The 24296-nt window shown below is 43.7% G+C and overlaps 1 protein-coding gene across 2 annotated transcripts in view; it reads right to left on the bottom strand.

The window, feature by feature from the left end:
* Positions 1-814: 814 nt before the first annotated feature.
* postnb (periostin, osteoblast specific factor b) overlaps positions 815-24296 on the bottom strand; it is a 54282-nt gene continuing 30800 nt past the window's right edge. The window contains exons 8-22 of one of the 2 annotated variants that reach the window (XM_055226025.1): positions 22369-22581; positions 20273-20407; positions 14159-14307; positions 12010-12146; positions 11347-11477; positions 11146-11276; positions 9582-9684; positions 8266-8333; positions 7900-7945; positions 7798-7824; positions 6571-6921; positions 6436-6483; positions 4213-4269; positions 4085-4114; positions 815-1424 (exon numbers count right to left, since the gene is read on the bottom strand). In XM_055226025.1, coding sequence (XP_055082000.1) covers positions 1399-1424; positions 4085-4114; positions 4213-4269; positions 6436-6483; positions 6571-6921; positions 7798-7824; positions 7900-7945; positions 8266-8333; positions 9582-9684; positions 11146-11276; positions 11347-11477; positions 12010-12146; positions 14159-14307; positions 20273-20407; positions 22369-22581 — 1652 coding nt within the window. In that variant the 3' untranslated portion in view covers positions 815-1398. The remainder of the gene's footprint in view (positions 1425-4084; positions 4115-4212; positions 4270-6435; positions 6484-6570; positions 6922-7797; positions 7825-7899; positions 7946-8265; positions 8334-9581; positions 9685-11145; positions 11277-11346; positions 11478-12009; positions 12147-14158; positions 14308-20272; positions 20408-22368; positions 22582-24296) is intronic. The other variant, XM_055226026.1, reaches the window with a different exon arrangement.

Raw genomic sequence — 24296 nt, 5'->3', positions numbered from 1 at the left:
GAACCAGGACTAAACCAGGACTAAACCAGGACGAAACCAGGACTAAACCAGGATTAAACCAGGACGAAACCAGAACGAAACCAGGACGAAACCAGGACTAAACCAGAACTAAACCAGGACGAAACCAGGACTGAACCAGGACTGAACCAGGACTGAACCAGGACTAAACCAGGGCTAAACCAGTACTAAACCAGGACTAAACCAGGACTAAACCAGGAGTGTTTGAGTTTTGTGCAGTTAAGACCTGGAACATTCTTCCTGAAGATGTGAGACAGGCCTCGACTTTGACCATGTTAAAATCCAGGCTTAAATGGTTCTGTTTAGATGCATGTGACTGAAAGGGTTTTATTCTGCACTTTTCTCATTAAAAGTAAATTTTATGATAATTATAATTATTATAATTATGTTTTTATTTGTTGTATTGTGATTTTAATGTCTTGGACTTAACAAGATTCTGACGAAATGCAGAGAGGGAGTTTTTAATATTTAATTTCAAGTCTGATTTATTAGCAAGAAATGTAAACAAAATGTTTTATCAATTTTTCAGATTCATATGTCCCAAATGTCCCGAGTATCTTTGTTTTTACACATAAATGCCCTTGTTTCTCTATGAAAACCTTACATTTATATAAGTAAACTACTGTGGAAGTTTTTCCCATTGACCTGCAGTGTCTCACTTTAAATTAAATAAATTAAAGTACAATGATCCTATCTGCACATTGCACTGTTTGCACTGGTGTTCTGTGTATATGGTATATTTTATATTTATATATTACCTCTGTTTATGTGTGAGCATGTGCATTAAAGACAAAGGTCACAGACAGGAGACAGGCCCCAACCTTTTTATTTCACCAGTACAAAGGCGTTCTGCCCCAACACGACTCAACACGCTCCAGAAGCAGTCGAAACTCGTGTAAAACTAGACCAGAAAATGGACTTTATTTGGTAAATACTTAAAACCTGCTGCAGTTTACAATCTTCCACAGAAACAAAGAGTAAAAAATAACCTCATGTAACGCCTAAGCCACATATCACTTTCTAATCCTTTCTAAGCTTTTTATACAATACAAATTTCACAAGGATCTTTAAGAGGCAGCCAGATCCTCGGTTTACAGTTACCATCTCGCAAACGGAATTCTGTTTTTATGACTGCGCTAATGGCTAGCAGAAGAGTTTTACTGAGTGCGCTGTATGCCTTTGAAACAAGCCAAAACAGTCATTTGTTTGGCTATTGCACAGTACAATTTTCAATATACATTCTTAGCACCATATGTGGATAAAATGATTCTTATCACTAATTACTTAAAAATCACTGGCATTTCAAACACAGCCCTGTACAAAGCTCCCATTGGGTTTTATGAGGGTCCTCCTCTTCCAAACGCTCTCATCTGTTGGTAGTTAGTTCCTGACTCGAGTTCTGCCAGCTGGGAGGGAAATGAAACACAAAAAACAGAGATTTTAGTCAGAAACAGGTGTGAAATTCTTAAAGTCGAACTGTGGAACATTCCCAAGTTATATGCAACTAAAAGAATATGCTCAAGGCTACATAAGAATATGTTGATACAGTGACATCATTCTGGGGGGCGTTACCGTGGTAACACAATGCACACATTAGCACTGCAAGCAAAAATTACAAAATAGATTTAAACAACACATTTTCAGGAGCTGGTGATCAACAGGAACGTTCAAGGTTCTGTTTAATTTGATTTTCAACCAAAACGGTGAGAGCTAGTTTGTGGCTGTAATATCACGTGAGAGGGAAAGTCCCTTAACAGCACAAATCAGCACAAATCAGCACAAATCAGCACAAATCAGCTCAAATCAGCCCAAATCAGCTAAAATCAGAACAAATCAGCTCAAATCAGGTCAAATCAGCACAAATCAGCTCAAATCAGCTCAAATCAGCTCAAATCAGCTCAAATCAGCTCAAATCAGCTCTCCTGTTGTAGTTTCAAACCAGCTCTTTATGGTCAGACTGTGTTAAAATAAAGATCAGATTAAAGTCTAACAGCGCTTCAGACAGAGCAGTGCCTATAGTTAGCATAACACCCCCAGAGAATATTGATGACACCAGCTGCAAAGTATCAATTGTTAAAGAAAATGTTCCGCAGCAGGGCAAGAAGGTGCAATAATGCGAGACTGAAGCTTATAGCAACAATGAAAGGGTAAGCAAGTCGTGTTTTTATAAAGCACAGTAAAAGCACAGTACTCTACTTCGGCCTCGCACAGAGGCCTCACAGAGAGGCCTCACAGAGAGGCCTCGCACAGAGGCCTCACATAGAGGCCTCGCACAGAGGCCTCACATAGAGGCCTCACATAGAGGCCTCGCAGAGAGGCCTCACATAGAGGCCTCGCACAGAGGCCTCGCAGAGAGGCCTCGCAGAGAGGCACCTCTGCACCGACATTCAAGATGGAAGATGGCTGTTACACTAAACCTGCAGTATTCTCTGCTTCAGTGTTTGCAAACAGGGACATTCAAGATGGCCATTATGTTTGTGTATCATCTGGTACAAGATTTCTAGAAACAGTATTTTTGATCTTGTCCAAATCAAATCTCACAAATGGAATAAACAGACGACAAAGACTTCTGCTGAAGTACTGAGAACTGTTGATCAGAGGAGAAGTCCTGACGTTTGCACTGATACCTGAATCATAACTCATTTTTATCACGTATCTGGTCCTGGTCCAGTACAGATGTATGAAGCAGCTCCTGGGGTCAAAATAAGTCCACTGTGTGCTGTCTGGAACTAATTATTTTATTGTCCAGGAATCAGGACATGTGTATTAGCATGCTGGTTGTTGTTAGCATTGCCGTGACAGCAAAACTTCGTTTTGGTCTCTGAGAGTTGTGAAAAGTGCTTATAAACTCATCGTGGGGAATAATTAGGATGTTCAGAATGCCTAAGGTCCATGAGGAATAACTTTTGACCACTGTAAACCCTTTAAAATGAACTAGTTTCCCCTCCTGAGCCCTGATCCTGTTGCATGGACCCAGACCTTCCCTCGCCTGGCTGGGTGTCCCGGTGCCTGGCTGGGTGTCCCGGTGCCTGGCTGGGTGTCCCGGTGCCTGGCTGGGTGTCCCGGTGCCTGGCTGGGTGTCCCGGTGCCTGGCTGGGTGTCCCGGTGCCTGGCTGGGTGTCCCGGTGCTTGGCTGGGGTGGCTCCCGTCCTGCCGTGTGTGGGCTGCCCTCTGTCCCTTAGTTGAGTGGCTCTGGGGTTGGGAACTGTGGCTCACCTCCTCTACCCAGGCCCACTCACACTGGACAAACGTACCGCGCTTTAGGAGCTGCCACGCCTGGGCAGTGTGGGCCAGTGTGAGCACAGCCCTAGACAGTCAAAATCAGGTGCTGCGTCTCTAATGTCGGCCATCTTATTCCACAAACTTTAGGGAGAAGAATGATTTGCTGAAATGAGTGAACCTATATTCTGCCTTTGGAAAAGAAAGTAGGATATTTGGCTGACCAAGCTAAAGGGCAGTTGGTATCAAATTAGATTATATAGTTAATCGATAATCAGAATATAATCGTAAGAACCAAAACATTTGAAAAGGAAAAGTACCGGCAAGTCTTTAAATTCAACCTACTTTCCATAAAAAAGTCAACCTAAACATAAAGCACTTTTTTACGGGGGTTGTTAGGGTTAGGGTTGGGGGTGGTTGCTGGGGGTGGAGGTGGGGTTGGGGGTGGTTGTTGGGGGTGGGGTGGTCGTTGGGGGTGGAGGTGGGGTGGGGTGTCACAGTGAGTCAAACTAAATGACTTCTCTGTTGCTCATGCCGTACAGAATCATTGATTTTTCTCACAATAACTTAACACTAGAATCTGAAATGATACTTGTGTTACTATAAATTTGAGCTCATCACGTCATCGACGAGGCTGATGATTGAAAAACTCAAACTTTAACAAACCAAATGAATAAACGCGTCGCTCGCTGGGCTAACTGCACAACATGAGAGCAGCAGCTTTAGCGTCATGTTGTAGCGTAGCTTTGAGATGCAAAACACAAATGCCAAAAAACACAAATTAGCCAAGCCAGTAAATGCTTTTTTTCTAGCATTAGCTTAGCGGCTTGATGAGGTTTACCTATACCTTTTCTGGAGGGAGGTCTCCTTGAACCACCTGACATGAGGTAAGCACATGTACAGTTCACATCATAAATGAAAACAAGGATGATGTCATTTAAAACAAGTTAGAAATCTCAACATAAATGGACCCACCTTGGACAATTTTGGTGAGCGTGTCAGCGGTCACGGTCCCGTCGATAGCAGAAAGATCTACACAAAAAGACAAAGGACACAACAGGTGACTCTGAGCAGAGACGACACAGTAGATGGAGTTTGGGTCAGTGAGTCTGCATCTGCTCTTTAAATATTGATTTAAACTAAACTCTGATATTTCTTCATACAGAATGAATGAAACAATAAGTGAAGAGCTGCCACTTTAAGAGCCAGGTGGTGTATCCAGCACAGAGTGTACACAGGTAAAAACAGAGTGTACACAGGTAAAAACAGAGTGTACACAGGTAAAAACAGAGTCTACACTCTGGTAAAAACAGAGTGTGCACTCTGGTAAAAACAGAGTGTGCACTCTGGTAAAAACAGAGTGTGCACTCTGGTAAAAACAGAGTGTACACAGGTAAAAACAGAGTGTACACAGGTAAAAACAGAGTGTACACAGGTAAAAACAGAGTGTACACTCTGGTAAAAACAGAGTGTACACAGGTAAAAACAGAGTGTACACAGGTAAAAACAGAGTGTACACAGGTAAAAACAGAGTGTACACAGGTAAAAACAGAGTGTACACAGGTAAAAACAGAGTCTACACTCTGGTAAAAACAGAGTGTGCACTCTGGTAAAAACAGAGTGTGCACTCTGGGAAAAACAGAGTGTGCACTCTGGTAAAAACAGAGTGTGCACTCTGGGAAAAACAGAGTGTGCACTCTGGTAAAAACAGAGTGTACACTCTGGGAAAAACAGAGTCTACACTCTGGTAAAAACAGAGTGTGCACTCTGGTAAAAACAGAGTCTACACTCTGGGAAAAACAGAGTCTACACTCCTCATTGTCCAGAACAACACACAGTGGGACACCCCTGACCAGAAGCTGATGGCCATCTTTGAATCCTCCACCTCCTTTGAGCAGTATTTATTTATTTATTTATTTTTGTCCTATGTAGCATGAGGCAAGATTGTGATATTTAGTGAACAGACAGAGAAATCTTTACTCCTTGTGTCACATTGTGCATTTTCACTCACTTCTGTTGATGTGGACTTCAGGGTTAAAGACCCATATCACACTATTCTCCCATCTGTTCTAATGTTTCCACGTCACACACAGACCTGGAGTTGTGTTTTGTTTCATTCTCACACGTTTAACACACAAACCCTGTATATTTAGGCTGAGTTCTTCTCTCAAACTGAAAACACTGTTTCACCGTGTGATGTCATGCAATAATAAAGAAAGTGCTCCACTATGTTTTCAAACTCCACACACCTTCACTGGAATCATTTTTGATCATTTCAGCCCTGGATGTGCCTGACTTTAAATTTACAGCTGTCGTTTTAGCCTAATTTAAACTGCTTCACTCCTCGGTGCATTAAAGATACTAGAGACTTTCTATTGACAAACTCAACTGCACAGAAAGTCAAACTAAAATATTCAAAAACAGCAGGTTATTCTACAGTGTTGAAGAATAGCTTATTTGGGGCTAAAAATAGCCGTTAACCTTAAAACTATCACTAATTTGCATCACAAGGTGAAACGGAGCCTTCAGCGCTTTGTGAATGAAACAACACACAACTCCAGGTCTGATTTTGAGGTAGTCACAGCATAATAACATGGTTAAAAGCTCACAAGAGTCCATTTTGTGTCATATAGGCTCTTTAATAGTACAGGACACCTTCAGACTGCGGTTTAGGTTCATAGAGGGACACGGATCAGATGCTTTGGAGATCTGGAAAAGGCATTAATTTATACCTCCCTCATGGCCCCTAACTCACTGACAAGGATCAGGCAGCAAAAGGAAAATTCAGATAATTCAAAGTTTAAGTTTGAGGTTAAGTCACGGAGATTGTGTCACTTCTGGGTCCAAAGGAAACTTCACAGCTGATCTCTAGCTTTGGTTTTGTTTCTTAATCATCAAACAAAAGACAATCGCTTTTTAAAAACATCTGTTAAACCACAAATTGTATCAAATAAGTAAATAATGTAGTAATAATCTATCATAGGGTAGGATTACCAGTGTGCATGTGTCACTAACTGCCATCGCTAACATTATCCTAGCCTAGCTTCATTTCACTCTTTCTGATACACTTTTAACCTCGTTAGCCTTAAACAACTACAATCCCTTTGTAACGTGAGAACATTGTTTTCAATGAGCTGAGGCGCCTTGGACCCGGAAGTGACATCACTCTTAGAAACCCTTTAGAACTTTAGGTCTTACTTTCCAGCTCAACATTGGTGGTTCCAGAGCTGTACGAGTACTGTGGACCTGGACGAGAAGAAGAAGAAGAAGAAGAAGATGGTATAAGCAAATGTAAGATTCTCAAACTGTGGTCCTGAACTGGCTGAGTCCTACCTGAGACCACCCTGGTGACCTTTGTGAAGGTGGGTTCGCCTTCGATGACCCTGGTGACCTTGGTGAGGCTGGGCTCACCTTCGATGACCCTGGTGACCTTGGTGAGACTGGGTTCACCCCCGATGACCCTGGTGACCTTGGTGAGGCTGGGCTCACCTTCGATGACCCTGGTGACCTTGGTGAGGCTGGGCTCACCTTCGATGACCCTGGTGACCTTGGTGAGGCTGGGCTCACCTTCGATGACCCTGGTGACCTTGGTGATGCTGGGGTCACCCTCAATCACCCGGGTGACCTTGGTGAGGGAGGGCTGCGGCCTGTTGATCACCCGCGTCACTTTTGTCGTATCTGGAACTGCAAACATAGAACCACACATTTTTTGCTATATGCTAGCTTTTAGCATGCTAATGAAGAAATGTATTTGTAATCCATGGGTTTCAGAATGATAAGAAATTAGCACAGTCACTATAGCGATTAAACATTTAAAACTAAATATTCTATCTTTTGAATGAGAGAAAAGTCTTCATTACAAACAGCAGGAAGCTGAAACCTAAGAAGCCTAAAACTCTAAGAACTTGGGTTACATTCAGTAACCAGAACAGAGATATTGTATCAACAAAGGTCAAAGGTCTTGAGGTCAAAATAAGTCTGCTGAGTACTGTCTGCATCTAATCACAAAGCATTTTATTGTCCGGTAATCAAAAAGTGCACGTTAACATGCTAGTTGTTGTGAAAAGCACTTACAAAGTCATTGTGGTGATTAATTAGGATGCTCTGAATTTATATGGTAAGTGAGGAATAACTGCACTGCAAACTGTTTAAAATGAACTAGTTCTGTTTTAAAACAGTAAAAAACAGGTACGACGCCTTTAAGAGGGAGTTATCTGGTTTTTACTGTTTTAAAATGTTTTTCACCAAAAATAAGTAAACAATAGAAATGTCATTTTTCCATTAAAGCACTTTGTTACTTTTGGGGGATTATCTCAGTTATCACCTTAAACGTGGTGCTGTGTCAGTGACTCAGATACATTTTTAAGTTTAATTTTTAAGTTTTGTCAAGAGTTCTCCTGCATCTACAGAAAATATGTAGTAACTGAAAGAGCCCTGCGACATGCTGCGTCCTGTAAGAATAATTATAAGATCATTGACACATTAACAAAAGCATTGACGTTTTGATGTTCTGCACATCACAGTCTCTCCTTCATTATGCAAATATATGAAGTACCATACCTGTTTCAACTCGAGTGATGATCCTCTCTGCACACAACAAGTATTCATGTGGTTAATATTAACAACGAGTGATTTATAACATAGAATATTTCAACGACTTACTCAAAAATGTGAGGGGGATTTCCTGATACCTGAAACCTGAAATGAACTGGAGATGATAAAAACTATTTAGAGGACACGTACATTTTACAGTGTGTTCCATAATAAAACAAAGATAATAAAACAAAGATCTGAAGAGCGTACAGGGAGTCACATTTGGAAATGATGAACCACTCAGGAAAAAATATAACTTATTTTCTGAGCATGTGATTATGTACAGCTCTCTAATAACACAGACATACAACAGGACATACATGGATGTTTTGTTGTGAGTGGTTTGTGAAAATCTCTTAAGTTTATATCCATGTTTGAAACGTGCTTTATAAATAAAGGTGAGCTGAAAGGACATGCCCACTGTCTGGGTCTCACCTTGAACTGCATGTACGTGATGAAACGCCTCAGCAGAGAAATGAGCTCCTGGTTTCCAACAGGCATATCTGAAAATGACAACAGAAAATAAACAACAACAGTGGATTTTAGTTTCATTCATGACCTTTGAACTCCCTTAATGAAGCGTCCACCTAAATATTTAATTATGTCTCAATTAAACATGAAACAACAAACACAACCAGAGGTAAAGTACACTTTACTGTCCCTGTGTCCTCTGATATGATGTGTCCTCTGCATTTGACCCGTCAGTGTGTCTGAGTTAAACCTGCATTTGACCCATCCTTCAGTGTGTCTGAGTTAAACCTGCATTTGACCCGTCCTTCAGTGTGTCTGAGTTAAACCTGCATTTGACCCGTCCTTCAGTTCTGCTGCTGGGGCATCCTGTCAGGAGCAGTCCACCAGTTATAGTGGTTTCCCTTCAACATTTACTCATCTGAAGTTGCATTTGGAGTGATTCATGTTTGAGTTTAATCTTTAATTGCTTATTTTCAAGACGCCATTTTGCCAATCTGCCTCTGCTTAACCTCCACTGATACACGCCCACGATGTACACGCCCACTGTGAGGTACACGCCCCTGTGAGGTACGGGCCCACTACGACATACACACCCACTACGACGTACACGCCCACTGTGAGGTACACGCCCCTGTGAGGTACACGCCCACTGTGAGGTACACGCCCCTGTGAGGTACACGCCCCTGTGAGGTACACGCCCCTGTGAGATACACGCCCCTGTGAGGTACACGCCCACTGTGAGGTACACGCCCCTGTGAGGTACACGCCCACTGTGAGGTACACGCCCCTGTGAGGTACACGCCCCTGTGAGATACACGCCCCTGTGAGGTACACGCCCACTGTGAGGTACACGCCCCTGTGAGGTACACGCCCACTGTGAGGTACACGCCCCTGTGAGGTACACGCCCACTGTGAGGTACACGCCCCTGTGAGGTACACGCCCCTGTGAGATACACGCCCCTGTGAGGTACACGCCCACTGTGAGGTACGGGCCCACTGTGAGGTACACGCCCCTGTGAGGTACAGGTACATTTTCTTAATCGGTGAAAAAAAGTCAGCTTGCTAATGTGATGTGCATGTGATGTGTGACGTCCTATCAGTAGGAATGACGTGGAAGTCAATGGACTTGTTTCTTTTATTAAGTCATGATGAATATTGTGATTTAAAATGTGTAAATTATAACATAATGATCCACAGGTGTCAGAGATGAGAACTATAGAAACACAACTACAGTAGGGTTTATTTAGGAAAAACATAATGAAGAGTTGGTCTGCAGTTACCTGCAGGATAGAGGACTTTGTCGATGTAGTGAAGTGCTCCGTTGGTGGCCATGATGTCGGTCTCTGACACAGGCACAGTGTTCACTGAAATGCTGTTGTTGGCCTGGAACATAACAGAGAAGAACATCATACATATATATGATTCATGTGACAATCTGCTATTTTTGTAAAATTGTCAAATTGTGATTCGGCACTTCTCTCTTTAAAGGCACTGTTCATGATTTTCATCCTTTCATCTGTTCATTTTAAACAGTTTAAGATCCAAGCTCCAAACTTATTCCTCGCTTCATTCTGCTGCATTCTGAGCATCCTAATTATTCACCATGATGAGTTTATAAGCTCTTTTCACAACTCTCAGACACCAGAGCAGAATTTTGCCGTGATTGTAAAGCTAAAACAACTAGCATACTAACTGCACACTTCCTGACTATCACACAATAAAATGCTTTGTAATTACATACAGGCAGCAGATTTATTTTGACCTCAAGGGCTATTTAAGTGTAATATAAACTTTTGGGCAAACTGCACCTCCCTCATGTACCTAAACATGTAGGATTACATATGGTATGGTAGTTTTTTACTTTGTCTGGTGACTAAACAAGACTATGACCCAGAAAACAAGTTAGTGGTTCTTGCAGTCTGTACTCTGTAGTCTGTACTCTGTAGTCTGTACTCTGTACTCTGCAGTCTGTACTCTGTAGTCTGTACTCTGCAGTCTGTACTCTGTAGTCTGTACTCTGCAGTCTGTACTCTGTAGTCTGTACTCCGCAGTCTGCACTCTGTAGTCTGTACTCTGTACTCTGTAGTCTGCACTCTGTAGTCTGTACTCCGCAGTCTGCACTCTGTACTCTGTAGTCTGTACTCCGCAGTCTGTACTCTGTAGTCTGTACTCTGTAGTCTGCACTCTGTAGTCTGCACTCTGTAGTCTGTACTCTGTAGTCTGTACTCTGTAGTCTGTACGCTGTAGTCTGCACTCTGTAGTCTGTACTCTGTAGTCTATACTCCGCAGCCTGTACTCTGTAGTCTGTACTCTGTAGTCTGTACTCCACAGTCTGCACTCTGTAGTCTGCACTCTATAGTCTGTACTCTGTAGTCTATACTCCGCAGCCTGTACTCTGTACTCTGTAGTCTGCACTCTGTAGTCTGTACTCCGCAGTCTGCACTCTGTAGTCTGTACTCTGTAGTCTGCACTCTGTAGTCTGTACTCTGTAGTCTATACTCCGCAGTCTGCACTCTGTACTCTGTAGTCTGCACTCTGTAGTCTGTACTCCGCAGTCTGCACTCTGTAGTCTGTACTCTGTAGTCTGCACTCTGTAGTCTGTACTCTGTAGTCTATACTCCGCAGTCTGCACTCTGTAGTCTGCACTCTGTACTCTGTAGTCTGCACTCTGTAGTCTGTACTCTGTAGTCTGTACTCCGCAGTCTGCACTCTGTAGTCTGTACTCTGTAGTCTATACTCCGCAGCCTGTACAATGTAGTCTGTACTCTGTAGTCTGTACTCTGTAGTCTGTACTCTGTAGTCTGTAGTCTGCACTCTGTAGTCTGTACTCTGGAGCAGACTCACTGCGATGACCCTGAGGTTGCTGCCCTGGAGAGACTTGAGCAGATTGGTCACACCCATCTCCAGACCTCCCCCGATGAAGACTCCATTGTTAAAGTGATAGAGGAGGATGGTTCTGAGGGCGTTTATATCCTCTGCAACAAGACACGACACATTTAATGAGCCCTGTCAATCACACGTCTCCTTTACGCTCAGACAACTCACTCTTAAGCAGAGCCAAGTCACTGCTGCTCAGGCCGGCGAAGGCTTTATCACTGGGGGCGAACAGGGTGAAGTCTCCCTCCTGTTTGAGCAGATCAGTCAGACCAGCGGCCTCCATCAAAGACAAGAAGATCCTACACACAACACAAGTAAATGTTCAAGTGTTTGGAAATGGCACAATCTTATCAGTATAATAAGAAACTATAATAATTATCTGCCATGTTTGCAGCCAACAGTAAACACAAGCGCTCAGAAGAGCTCCAGTGTGAACAGGACCATCTCTCCTCGTTTCCGTTTCATTTACTGACCTAAAGTGCCTCTGACAGGATGGAGTATTCTCTTTGTTTGCCACCATCACACAGTGTGCACGCTCTCCTAACATTTAACCTGAGACGTCCAACAGTCTTATGAAATGAAATAAACTAAAACATGCTGTACACCTGGGCTAAAGGACCACAACCCAGTCTGGAGAAGTCTGGGTTAACTGGTTAAATGACACCTCTTGTACATGTACCACAGTTTGAGAACCACTGCTCAATGTTGTCATGTATAAATACTAACAATTATAATAAAACTGTCCTAAAAATATAATCTGCACACTACATTCATCCCGCCGTGGCTTTCCCCGTCTAATCCGTGGGACTGATGCACTCTGGGTGAACTCACTTGAACCCTCCGTGTTCGGTCAGGATCTCGTACATGGAACTTTCCGCAGGCTTCAGGAAAGTTTTCATGGAATGGAGGGCGCCGTTGCTTCCCTCTCTGCTGCCTCGGATCAGACAGGCGTTCTCAATGCACACGGCCTGCCAAAACACGGCACCACAGGGGACGATGAGGTCAGTGCTGGCTGCCAAACACATGGACTGCATATGGATCGTAGTTAAATTATGTTCTCTGTATGTGGGTTTACTAAAAATAAAGAACTCTCTAGCACCATGTTTTCAACTGCTATAACGTATAACAACTGAAATACATCGTAGAAATAATCCTAGCTTTTGTTTTTCTTTAGGGACCAAAGCTCAAGAGGTGACAAGGCTCTGAAAAGTTTAAGCTCACTAAACAACTGAATTCAAATCATCTTTACATAAAAAATCTGCCAGACTCTGGTTCCAGTCTGCAGCAGGTCAGAGAACAGAACAGGTGTGAACGGGGGATACGAGGCATTCAGGTGCGACTCGTAATTTAGTATTTGCACTCTGCAGCTATACTGCTAATAAAAACAGCTATCATCCATAAAATCATTTGATTTTCAGACATGGGAGTTATGTGCTCACCATGGCACAAATAAACACATTCATGCTGTGCTCACTTTCACTTTGACATAAAAGACCAAAACAATTTTCTAGTCCTTGACAGAGGGAGTGTACGTTGTTATCTTTGCTGATCTAAGACAAGTAAATGTCCAAACACATGTCTAATATTGTCTTTGCAGTTGAATGCCTCATTGTCCTGCTGTAAATCAGACTGTCCTGAGACCTGATAAATCAGACTGTCCTGAGACCTGATAAATCAGACTGTCCTGAGACCTGATAAATCAGACTGCGCTGAGACCTGATAAATCAGACTGCGCTGAGACATGATAAATCAGACTGTCCTGAGACATGATAAATCAGACTGTCCTGAGACATGATAAATCAGACTGCGCTGAGGCCTGATAAATCAGACTGCGCTGAGGCCTGATAAATCAGACTGCGCTGAGGCCTGATAAATCAGACTGCGCTGAGGCCTGATAAATCAGACTGTCCTGAGACCTGATAAATCAGACTGCGCTGAGGCCTGATAAATCAGACTGCGCTGAGACCTGATAAATCAGACTGTCCTGAGACCTGATAAATCAGACTGTCCTGAGACATGATAAATCAGACTGTCCTGAGACCTGATAAATCAGACTGCGCTGAGGCCTGATAAATCAGACTGCGCTGAGGCCTGATAAATCAGACTGCGCTGAGGCCTGATAAATCAGACTGTCCTGAGACATGATAAATCAGACTGTCCTGAGACATGATAAATCAGACTGTCCTGAGACATGATAAATCAGACTGTGCTGAGGCCTGATAAATCAGACTGTCCTGAGACCTGATAAATCAGACTGCGCTGAGGCCTGATAAATCAGACTGTGCTGAGGCCTGATAAATCAGACTGTCCTGAGACATGATAAATCAGACTGTCCTGAGACATGATAAATCAGACTGTGCTGAGGCCTGATAAATCAGACTGCGCTGAGGCCTGATAAATCAGACTGTGCTGAGGCCTGATAAATCAGACTGCGCTGAGGCCTGATAAATCAGACTGTGCTGAGACCTGATACCTTCTCCAGGTGCTTTTTGGATCTCAGAGATTCAAACCACAATGACTCAATGGTAGTTTCCAGGTTTACAGCATTTTGATAAATTGGTCTAAAAGGTGGAAAGATTCTAAGGCCCAGGGATAGGGCCTAGGACGATCAGAGTTTTTTGATTTTGTATTTTAGTTTGAACTTTGTAATGGATTCACACCTCTTCTCCTCTTGATAATGGTTTGCTCTGTTGTCCACACTAAAGCCCAGCGGGAAATCGTTGGACTGTGTCACAGCTTGTTTGCTGCTCCATATTGGCCTAAAAACATGCAGCACCAAAATTTTGGAATTTCTGGAGCAGAGTGGTGGGGGTGGTGGCTGGGGGAAGGGTTTTTAAGTTTATTTTTTACATCCTTGAATTATAAAGACAAAAGTAGTAAATGTAGTTTAAAAAGTGACAATAATGGAATTGAAAGTATAATGTGAAATGCTGCTGCCAAATCTAGTTAAATACATCATCATAGTGAGTGTGGAGCTCACAGAGCGGTAGATGAACACACGGAGCAACAGGCCCCCGAGGGTCTCCAGGCGCTGGCCGTTGTACAGCTGGCCCAGGGTGAATTTATTTTTCAGGATGTGGTTCTCCAGGATCAGCCTCAGCGCGCTCTGGTCTATGGACATCACCTCATCTGCACAAGAACAAAAATACTTTAGTGAGACGGTCACTGAGATGTTGCTATGGAGACCGTGAGTGGGTGGACTCGGATGGTTCTGATTCCATTTATTTTTCCCAAAGGCTTCAAAGGAGGAAAACAATTATTAAGAGGTTAATCAACTGTGTGGTACCAGCTATAAGCAACTGTGTAAAAATACATTTGAACTAGATAAAAGAAAAGTGATCACACTGCAGATAGAGACGTGTCCCTCGTTCAGAGCAGAGACGGTGTGTGTCCCCCGTTCAGAGCAGAGACGGTGTGTGTCCCCCGTTCAGAGCAGAGACGGTGTGTGTCCCTCGTTCAGAGCAGAGACGGTGTGTGTCCCTCGTTCAGAGCAGAGACGGTGTGTGTCCCTCGTTCAGAGCAGAGACGGTGTGTGTCCCTCGTTCTAAAAACAACAGTAAGCCATGTGACAAAAATGCTATTCCAGGTGTCAGATCACAAAACTTAATAAAAATACTGACTTGGTCCATTAACATTAACTGTTTTTAATGTTAATTGTCTTCTGTTTTTAATGTCTTTTTTACTGTAGCACTTTGAGATTTGTTGTTCAAATGTAAAGTGCGTTATATAAATAAAATGTATTATTATTATTATTATTAACATACAAATGGATAAGGATAAAAGGTAAGGTAAAACGTGGCTCCGCTCTCAAAACGCTGGACTGGTGCTTCTAGAGTGTCTAAAAGTAAAAGTATGAGGGGGAATTTTCACTGACTGAGCTCCTGTTTATGGAATCAGCTCCTGCTCATGTTAAAGAGGCCCCAGAGTGTCTACCTTTAAGACCAGGCTTAAAACGTTCCACTTTAAATGAGCTCATGTCCAGGACAGTGAGGAGCAGAAATAAAACCTGCAGTTTTAGTGAAGCTGCTTCAGGAGCAGCTTTTGGAGAAGTATGTTAACCTGAGACTATCCTCTGTTTCCTCCTGTTTTTACTCAACAGCTTCACTCTTCAGTTCACCTGGAGTTCGTTCATTGTTCCTCACATGTTGTTCCCTGTCCCACTCTCCTCTGAGGAGTGCAACTGTTTCAGATGCCCTCCCGCTGACCGCACGGTGATGACTGGACCCTAGATGCTCCTCCTGTGCACTGATCCTGTTCTGTGGCCCCGGACCCTTCCCTCGCCTGGATGACCCAGTGCCTGGCTGGGGTGGCTCCCATCCTGCTGTGGGTGGGCCCCTCTCTGTCCGTTATTTGAGTGGCTCCGGCTCTTAGTCGAGTGGCTCCGGCTCTTAGTCGAGTGGCTCCGGCCCTTAGTCGAGTGGCTCCGGCCCTTAGTCGAGTGGCTCCGGATCTTAGTCGAGTGGCTCCGGCTCTTAGTCGAGTGGCTCCGGCTCTTAGTCGAGTGGCTCCGGCTCTTAGTCGAGTGGCTCCGGCCCTTAGTCGAGTGGCTCCGGCTCTTAGTCGAGTGGCTCCGGCTCTTAGTCGAGTGGCTCCGGCTCTTAGTCGAGTGGCTCCGGCCCTTAGTCGAGTGGCTCCGGCTCTTAGTCGAGTGGCTCCGGCTCTTAGTCGAGTGGCTCCGGCCCTTAGTCGAGTGGCTCCGGCTCTTAGTCGAGTGGCTCCGGCTCTTAGTCGAGTGGCTCCGGCTCTTAGTCGAGTGGCTCCGGCTCTTAGTCGAGTGGCTCCTGCTCTTAGTTGAGTGGCTCCGGCTCTTAGTCGAGTGGCTCTGGCTCTTAGTCTGTCTGTCCACGGGAGTGGCTCTTTCTTTCACTGTGGTTCTCCTGAAGGTTTCTCTTTTTCCCATTTTTTTTTTGTTTTTGTTTTTTCTGCAGGAGGAGGGTCTAAGGAAAGGGGGCGCTCTGGGACAGTGGCTCCTGCAGGAGAAGGGTCTAAGGACAGGGGGCGCTCTGGGACACTTTGTTTCTGTTTCATTATTGATTTTCTAATTTTCTATTGGTTAAATCATTTCTTATGTTCAGCCCAATGAGGCGACGCTGCTGCTGTGATTTTGGGCTTTACAAAAATAAACTGAACTGAATTTAATTTAATAGAAAATTGGTACAAAGTTCAATCTCTTCTCTGTTTAGAACGGGTAAAAAAGAAGAGTTTTCGTTACCAGCCGAATTATGTTGTAGAGTTAAAAATGCAGATGACAAGTCTTTTGTGTTAAAAGTCGACCTTTATCTCTGACCTCTGCTTGTAAAACTGTGGGTTTATCTCGGCTAATAGACAAAAACAAATGGTCTTATTTTTTTCCATTACTCAGGTACAAACTTAATACTGAAGTGTAGAGTGATTTACCTCATGTTCAGGTGCAGCTGTGCTCCACAAATCAAAAAGACATTTACAGTTAAATGGAGCAGTGGAGTTTGACAAGACAATCAAGACAAACTGAGCTTAATAAAATATAAAATCATCATGTGTCAAAAGTATAATTAAATAGTTTTGAACTATATCCAAATAATCCCATTTCCCTTCTGCCTGTTTGAAGTATGGTTGACATGTGCTTTAGCTCTGAATAAACCCCATGTGTGCTGAGGACCACAGCTCAAACAGCTCTGAATAAACCCCATGTGTGCTGAGGACCACAGCTCAAACAGCTCTGAATAAACCCCATGTGTGCTGAGGACCACAGCTCAAACAGCGCTGAATAAACCCCATGTGTGCTGAGGACCACAGCTCAAACAGCTCTGAATAAACCCCATGTGTGCTGAGGACCACAGCTCAAACAGCTCTGAATAAACCCCATGTGTGCTGAGGACCACAGCTCAAACAGCTCTGAATAAACCCCATGTGTGCTGAGGACCACAGCTCAAACAGTCCTGAATAAACCCCATGTGTGCTGAGGACCACAGCTCAAACAGCTCTGAATAAACCCCATGTGTGCTGAAGACCACAGCTCAAACAGCTCTGAATAAACCCCATGTGTGCTGAGGACCACAGCTCAAACAGCTCTGAATAAACCCCATGTGTGCTGAGGACCACAGCTCAAACAGCGCTGAATAAACCCCATGTGTGCTGAGGACCACAGCTCAAACAGCGCTGAATAAACCCCATGTGTGCTGAGGACCACAGCTCAAACAGCGCTGAATAAACCCCATGTGTGCTGAGGACCACAGCTCAAACAGCTCTGAATAAACCCCATGTGTGCTGAGGACCACAGCTCAAACAGCTCTGAATAAACCCCATGTGTGCTGAGGACCACAGCTCAAACAGCTCTGAATAAACCCCATGTGTGCTGAGGACCACAGCTCAAACAGTCCTGAATAAACCCCATGTGTGCTGAGGACCACAGCTCAAACAGCTCTGAATAAACCCCATGTGTGCTGAGGACCACAGCTCAAACAGCTCTGAATAAACCCCATGTGTGCTGAGGACCACAGCTCAAACAGCCCTGAATAAACCCCATGTGTGCTGAGGACCACAGCTCAAACAGCTCTGAATAAACCCCATGTGTGCTGAGGACCACAGCTCAAACAGCTCTGAATAAACCCCATGTGTACAGCCCTGAATAAACCCCATGTGTACTGAGGACCACAGCTCAAACAGCTCTGAATAAACCCCCATCAGGAAAGATGTACTTTTGATGTGTGTCTGTGAGGTGAGTGTGAGTCTGTTCTAACACAGGGCTGTGTTTAAAGTGACGTTTGTAACATGAGGCTGCATTATAAGTGTCTGACCAGTGTCCCTGTCTGACCCGTGTCCCTGTCTGACCAGTGTCCCTGTCTGACCCGTGTCCCTGTCTGACCAGTGTCCCTGTCTGACCAGTGTCTCTGTCTGACCCGTGTCCCTGTCTGACCAGTGACTCTGTCGTTTTTAGTATCTCTCCGTGAGTGTCCATTATGTGTAGGGCATTACATACGTGTAGAGCTTCAGTAGGACTGAAGTAGTGAACAACAGGATGTGTCAGTAAAAATAAATGCACATTTAAATAGGCCTACGTTAAGTATGACACTGTATGACACATGTAGGCCTACGTTAACCATGGCGCTGTGTGACACATGTAGGCCTATGTTCAACGTGACACTGTTGGACACATGTAGGCCTATGTTAACCATGGCGCTGTGTGACACATGTAGGCCTATGTTTAACGTGACACTGTTTGACACATGTAGGCCTATGTTTAACGTGACACTGTTTGACACATGTAGGCCTCTGTTAAACACGAAGCCGTTTGACACATGTAGGCCTATGTTAAACGTGACACTGTTTGACACATGTAGGCCTATGTTCAACGTGACACTGTTTGACACATGTAGGCCTATGTTTAATGTGACACTGTTTGACACATGTAGGCCTATGTTCAAAGTGACACTGTTTGACACATGTAGGCCTATGTTTAATGTGACACTGTTTGACACATGTAGGCCTATGTTTAATGTGACACTGTTTGACACATGTAGGCCTATGTTTAATGTGACACTGTTTGACACATGTAGGCCTATGTTCAACGTGACACTGTTTGACACATGTAGGCCTATGTTCGACGTGACACTGTTTGACACATGTAGGCCTATGTTTAATGTGACACTGTTTGACACATGTAGGCCTATGTTAAACACGAAGCCGTTTGACACATGTAGGCCTATGTTAACATTTTTGTTGGAACCGAACAAACCACCACTGGCACCAGTCCTACTGAACCTTTTCAGATGTTTCCTACTTGGAACCAAGTTTCCTTCCCCAGCCCTAATATCAATACAAAAAAGTCCTACTGTCAGAAATGAACCTTTCCTCAATCTGTTTAGAATGATGTCATAGACTAGAATACACCCACGGACCTACCGGACTAAACCAGGACTAAACCAGGACTAAACCAGGACTAAACCTAGACTAAAATGAGACTAAACCAGGACTAAACCAGGACTAAAGCAGGACTAAACCAGGACTAAACCAGGACTAAACCAGGACTGAACAAGGACTAAACCAGGACTAAACCAGGACTGAACAAGGACTAAACCAGGACTAAACCAGGACTAAACCAGGACTAAACCAGGACTAAACCAGGACTAAACCAGGACCATGGACCACTATGAACCTACTGGACTAAACCAGGACTAAACCAGGACTAAACCAGGACTAAACCAGGACTAAACCAGGACTAAACCAGGACTAAACCAGGACTGAACAAGGCCTAAACCAGGACTAAACCAGGACTAAACCAGGACCATGGACCACTATGAACCTACTGGACTAAACCAGGACTAAACCAGGACTAAACCAGGACTAAACCAGGACCATGGACCACTATGAACCTACTGGACTAAACCAGGACTAAACCAGGACTAAACCAGGACTAAACCAGGACTAAACCAGGACTAAACCAGGACTAAACCAGGACTAAACCAGGACCATGGACCACTATGAACCCACTGGACACTGAGGGATTATACAGATATAATGACACATGGGAATAGAAAACAAAGTACTACCATTTACTGTCCTTGGTAGTATTTTTTGTTTTTCCTTCTAGTTTAGTAAACACAAAACACAGTAGCCAAAGGGGAACATCACATTAGGTAAAACAGTATCAGATCAGTCCTACAGTGTTTTGTGTTCAGCCCTGTGCGTCGTGTTTTATCCTGCACTTGAGTTCTTAAATCTGGGATCTGCCTGGGATTATTCATGGACAAATCCTGCGCTCTCTCCGTGTTCTGGAATGTTGAGAGGAGAGAGTGTCTTACATGGGAATAACCTTCAGACCACAGCTGTGGGGAGACACATGAGTCAGAGGGACACTCAGACAGAAGTGCTTATAGAAGTGTGAGTGGGATGGACTACATATTTGACCTAATATCAATGCTTTTTTTTTAAAAATACTATAATAATATGGAGTTTACTACAACTTCACTTTCATTGACTATAGAAAACATCCTTAACCGTCCTTAAAATAGTGAGTCCGAAGGATTTAGAGCAAATGAAGCTAAAGAGGTGGCTGTATCGGACTCAGTGTTGAGTATCCGGAGTATTCCTTGCTATTCCCGCCGTGTGTACTGACCGGTGAAGGCTACGTTGGAGGGGGCGAGCAGCGTGTACTCGGTCCCTGCTTTCATGGCCGCAGCCAGGCCCAGCTCCGTCACCATGTCTCCAAACGTGGACTGAGACGCGCCCACCAGCTCCAGCACCTGCTTGGCTTCAAGAAAACACAGACACAATAATCATAATAAATATACACAGAGTAAAGATATGGGAGCACAGACAGGAGAGACATTCAGTACATTGTTAAAGGCTAGTCTTTTATCATTTTGTATTTTGTATGAACTCTTGGCAAGAATCACATGGCCAGAGCTCTCAGAACTATTATGGCCACGTCTCAATTCGACAGTTGCACACTTCAAAGTACCGTTCGAAGTACCCGGCTGATGAAGGGTGCTCCTCCGTGTAGCCTGCGTTGACCTCAAAGGCCGCGCTGAAATGGAACAGTCCTACGCCATGGAGCATATGTCAACCATCTGTGCGCTTAAGTTACGTCGCTTAAGTTACGTCGTTTAAGTTACGTCGTTTAAGTTACGTCGCTTAAGTTGCGTCGCTTAAGTTACGTCGCTTAAGTTGCGTCGCTTACGTTACGTCGCTTAAGTTGCGTCGCTTACGTTGCGTCACTTACGTTACGTCGCTTACGTTGCGTCGCTTACGTTACGTCGCTTACGTTGCGTCGCTTAAGTTGCGTCGCTTACGTCGCGTCGCTTACGTCGCGTCGCTTACGTTACATCGATTACGTTACGTCGCTTACGTTACGTCGCCTAGCAACCGTGACGGCTGCTGACTCATGACTTAAACTTGTAAAATGGACACTGAAATAATTACCGTTTTATTTTAAATTCTTTATTATTTCACTGAAGAAGAGTTTAGTTCTGTTCAGATTAAATTAAGTATATCCGCACTATGTCGCGTCTCCGTCCCTCTCTCACTCCTCACACCTCTGCCATACTTGCCAACTCCGCAGCTCCGCATCATCACCAGGACCCCGTCTCCCCACCACATCACCCCCGTCCTCCAAGAACTACACCCATAAAACAGAGAATCCACTTCATAATCCTCCTCACCATCTTCAAAGCTCCATAACCTGGCCCCACCTCACATCTCTGACCTCCTCCACATCTCCATTCCCTCTCGCTCCCTCCTCTTCCTCTCTCCAGCTCTCTGTCCCCTCTGCCCGTCTCATCACCTTCAGCTGCTCTGCTCCCCAGCTCTGGAACTCTCTCCCTCCTGACCTGAACATTGACTCTCTTCCACTTTTCAAATCCAGACTCAAAACCCACTGTTCACACAATCCTACACCACATAATGAGTCACTCTCACCTTCATCCAGGTTTGTATCTCTGTTTTATCTGTAAATATGTGTTTTTAACTTTGTCTTTTACAGTGTCCTTGAGTGTCCTGAAAGGCGCTTTCAAATAAAATGTATTATTATTATTATTATTATCGTTAAGTAAGGAATTAATCTTTCCCTTTGAGTATCAATAGTCAAATATAATGTTCCAGATGATTTTTTTTCCCAGTTGTAGCGAGTATTACATGACTAACAAAATATACCTTGTTTCTCCCATAGAGGAAGTGACAAGCGGTGCATGATGGGATACAGAAGTGAGTGTGTGAAGTCTGCTCGGATGCACACTTCATTCATGGACGATCTCCATGGAAACGCAGGGCACATTTGACAGCCACATTCGTTGGTGCATGAAATGGGACAGGTCTTGTCACACTGGAAGTGACAGAAGTGCCCTTCAAATGCAGCCGACGAAGTGTGAAACCGTCTAACTGAGACACGGCCCCTGTATGTTGGACCCAAACTGCAATCACCAGACTTCCCCTGCAGGGGGAGCTCATGCAAAAACTATTTATGCAGAAAAAAGTACTAGGAAACAATGTATTTATATAAGGACAGATTACACATGAATCATGAGTTTAATTTGACTTTTTACACATAAATACCAAATGTTCAGCTCACTCTGTTACTCCGCCTATTGTTCTGATAGAAATCCTTATCTAAATAACATGATTATTACACATGTGTGTCACGTGTCGTGTGTGTCACTGCTGTTTGCACATGTGAGCTGCATGAACCTGCTTCAGTGAGTGACAGAGAGTTCTAACCCGAGTCTGGCATGAGCACTTGGTCGACGAGGTGGATTACGCCATTGCTGGTCACGATGTCCTTCTTCAGGACCATCTTGACTCCGTTCACGGTGAGACTGTCTCCGTCACAGCCGATGTCGATGTTGCTGCCCTCCATGGTCTCGTAGGAGGTACCGGACATGATGGCCTCCGAGCACTGCACCGAGTTCAGGAGGTGGTACTTCACCAGAGCTGCAGAAGAAGAACATACAGGAGAATCAGAAGAGAAACGAGGGCTGAAACGAACGACTATTACATATGTCAGGGATTAGGAGGGATGGGATGACACAGTTTCCACAAATCCAAGAGTAGACGAGAGATTAGGTTAACGAGAGAAGACGAGAGATTAGGTTAACGAGAACGAGAGAAGACGAGAGATTAGGTTAACGAGAACGAGAGAAGACAAGAGATTAGGTTAACGAGAACGAGAGAAGACGAGAGATTAGGTTAACGAGAACGAGAGAAGACGAGAGAAGATGAGATTTTAATATATTTTATAATAAATAAATTGTGTGCTTCACGTCACAATTTTGGAATCACCGTTTTTTAAATTTATTTAAAGAGGAGGTATTTACTTCTATGGGGTATTAAAGAGGGGGGTGTTTACTTCTATGGGGTATTAAAGTGGGGGGTATTTCACTTCTGTGGGGTATAAACAGTAACACATTTAGATCATCATTTTTCCGTTTACTCTTTTGAAAAAAAAAAAACAAAAAACATATTAACATGTTTTATAAGTTTCACTTTCATTTTTGACACTCTGAGTCTCTCCTCTCTTTGCTCTCTGTGCTAAGTCCCTCCCCCTTCAGAGCACTATTCAATTCATTTATTTTTGTAACGCCCAAAATCACAACAACAGTTGTCTCGAAGGGCGTTCATGTTTTGGTTGATGGGGGAAACCGGAGTACCCGGAGGAAACCCATCCAGACACGAGGAGAAACATGAAAAACTCCACACAGAAAGGCCTGGGCGACCCGGGGATCCAACCAAACCTTCTGCTGTGAGACATGAGCCACTCAGCCACCGAGATATACACACAAAAACACAACAACACACAAAAACACACAACACACAAAAACACAACAACACACAAAAACAAAACAACACACAAAAACACAACAACACACAAAAACACACAACACACAAAAACACAACAACACACAAAAACAAAACAACACACAAAAACACAACAACACACAAAAACACACAACACACAAAAACACAACAACACACAAAAACAAAACAACACACAAAAACACACAACAACATACAAAAACAAACAACACACAAAAACAAACAACACACAAAAACACAACACACAAAAACAAACAACACACAAAAACACAACAACACACAAAAACAAAACAACACACAAAAACACACAACAACATACAAAAACAAACAACACACAAAAACAAACAACACACAAAAACAAAACAACACACAAAAACAAAACAACACACAAAAACAACTATCACAACACAATCAGCTGCATCCTACTTATGAAACTGCACATCAAGTTTGTAGTGTACAGTTTTGTGTCATGTTTTGTGTATTTATGGAGTCTTGTTATGTGCGAGCATGGGTGATGTAGATTTCATGGGTGATGTAGATTTCATGGGTGATGTAGATTTCATGGGTGATGTAGATTTCATGGGTGATGTAGATTTCATGGGTGATGTAGATTTCATGGGTGATGTAGATTTCATGGGTGATGTAGATTTCATGGGTGATGTAGATTTGTGGGCGGAGTCTTGTACTTACAGCCAACCATAAGGGGGGTTAGCTATAAGATTTCCACCTCTTTAATGTTTTGGTGATTTTGTAGAACTACAGCTCTCCACTCCTTAACCCGAGCCAAATATAAACACGTGGAAAAGTCTCATAAGATAATTCTCCTCATGTTT

This window comes from Periophthalmus magnuspinnatus, chromosome 13 (assembly GCF_009829125.3).
Source record: "Periophthalmus magnuspinnatus isolate fPerMag1 chromosome 13, fPerMag1.2.pri, whole genome shotgun sequence".
NCBI classification, from domain to species: domain Eukaryota; kingdom Metazoa; phylum Chordata; class Actinopteri; order Gobiiformes; family Gobiidae; genus Periophthalmus; species Periophthalmus magnuspinnatus.
The sequence above is the reverse complement of the archived record's forward strand: the minus strand, read 5'-3'. Positions and strand labels throughout refer to the sequence as shown.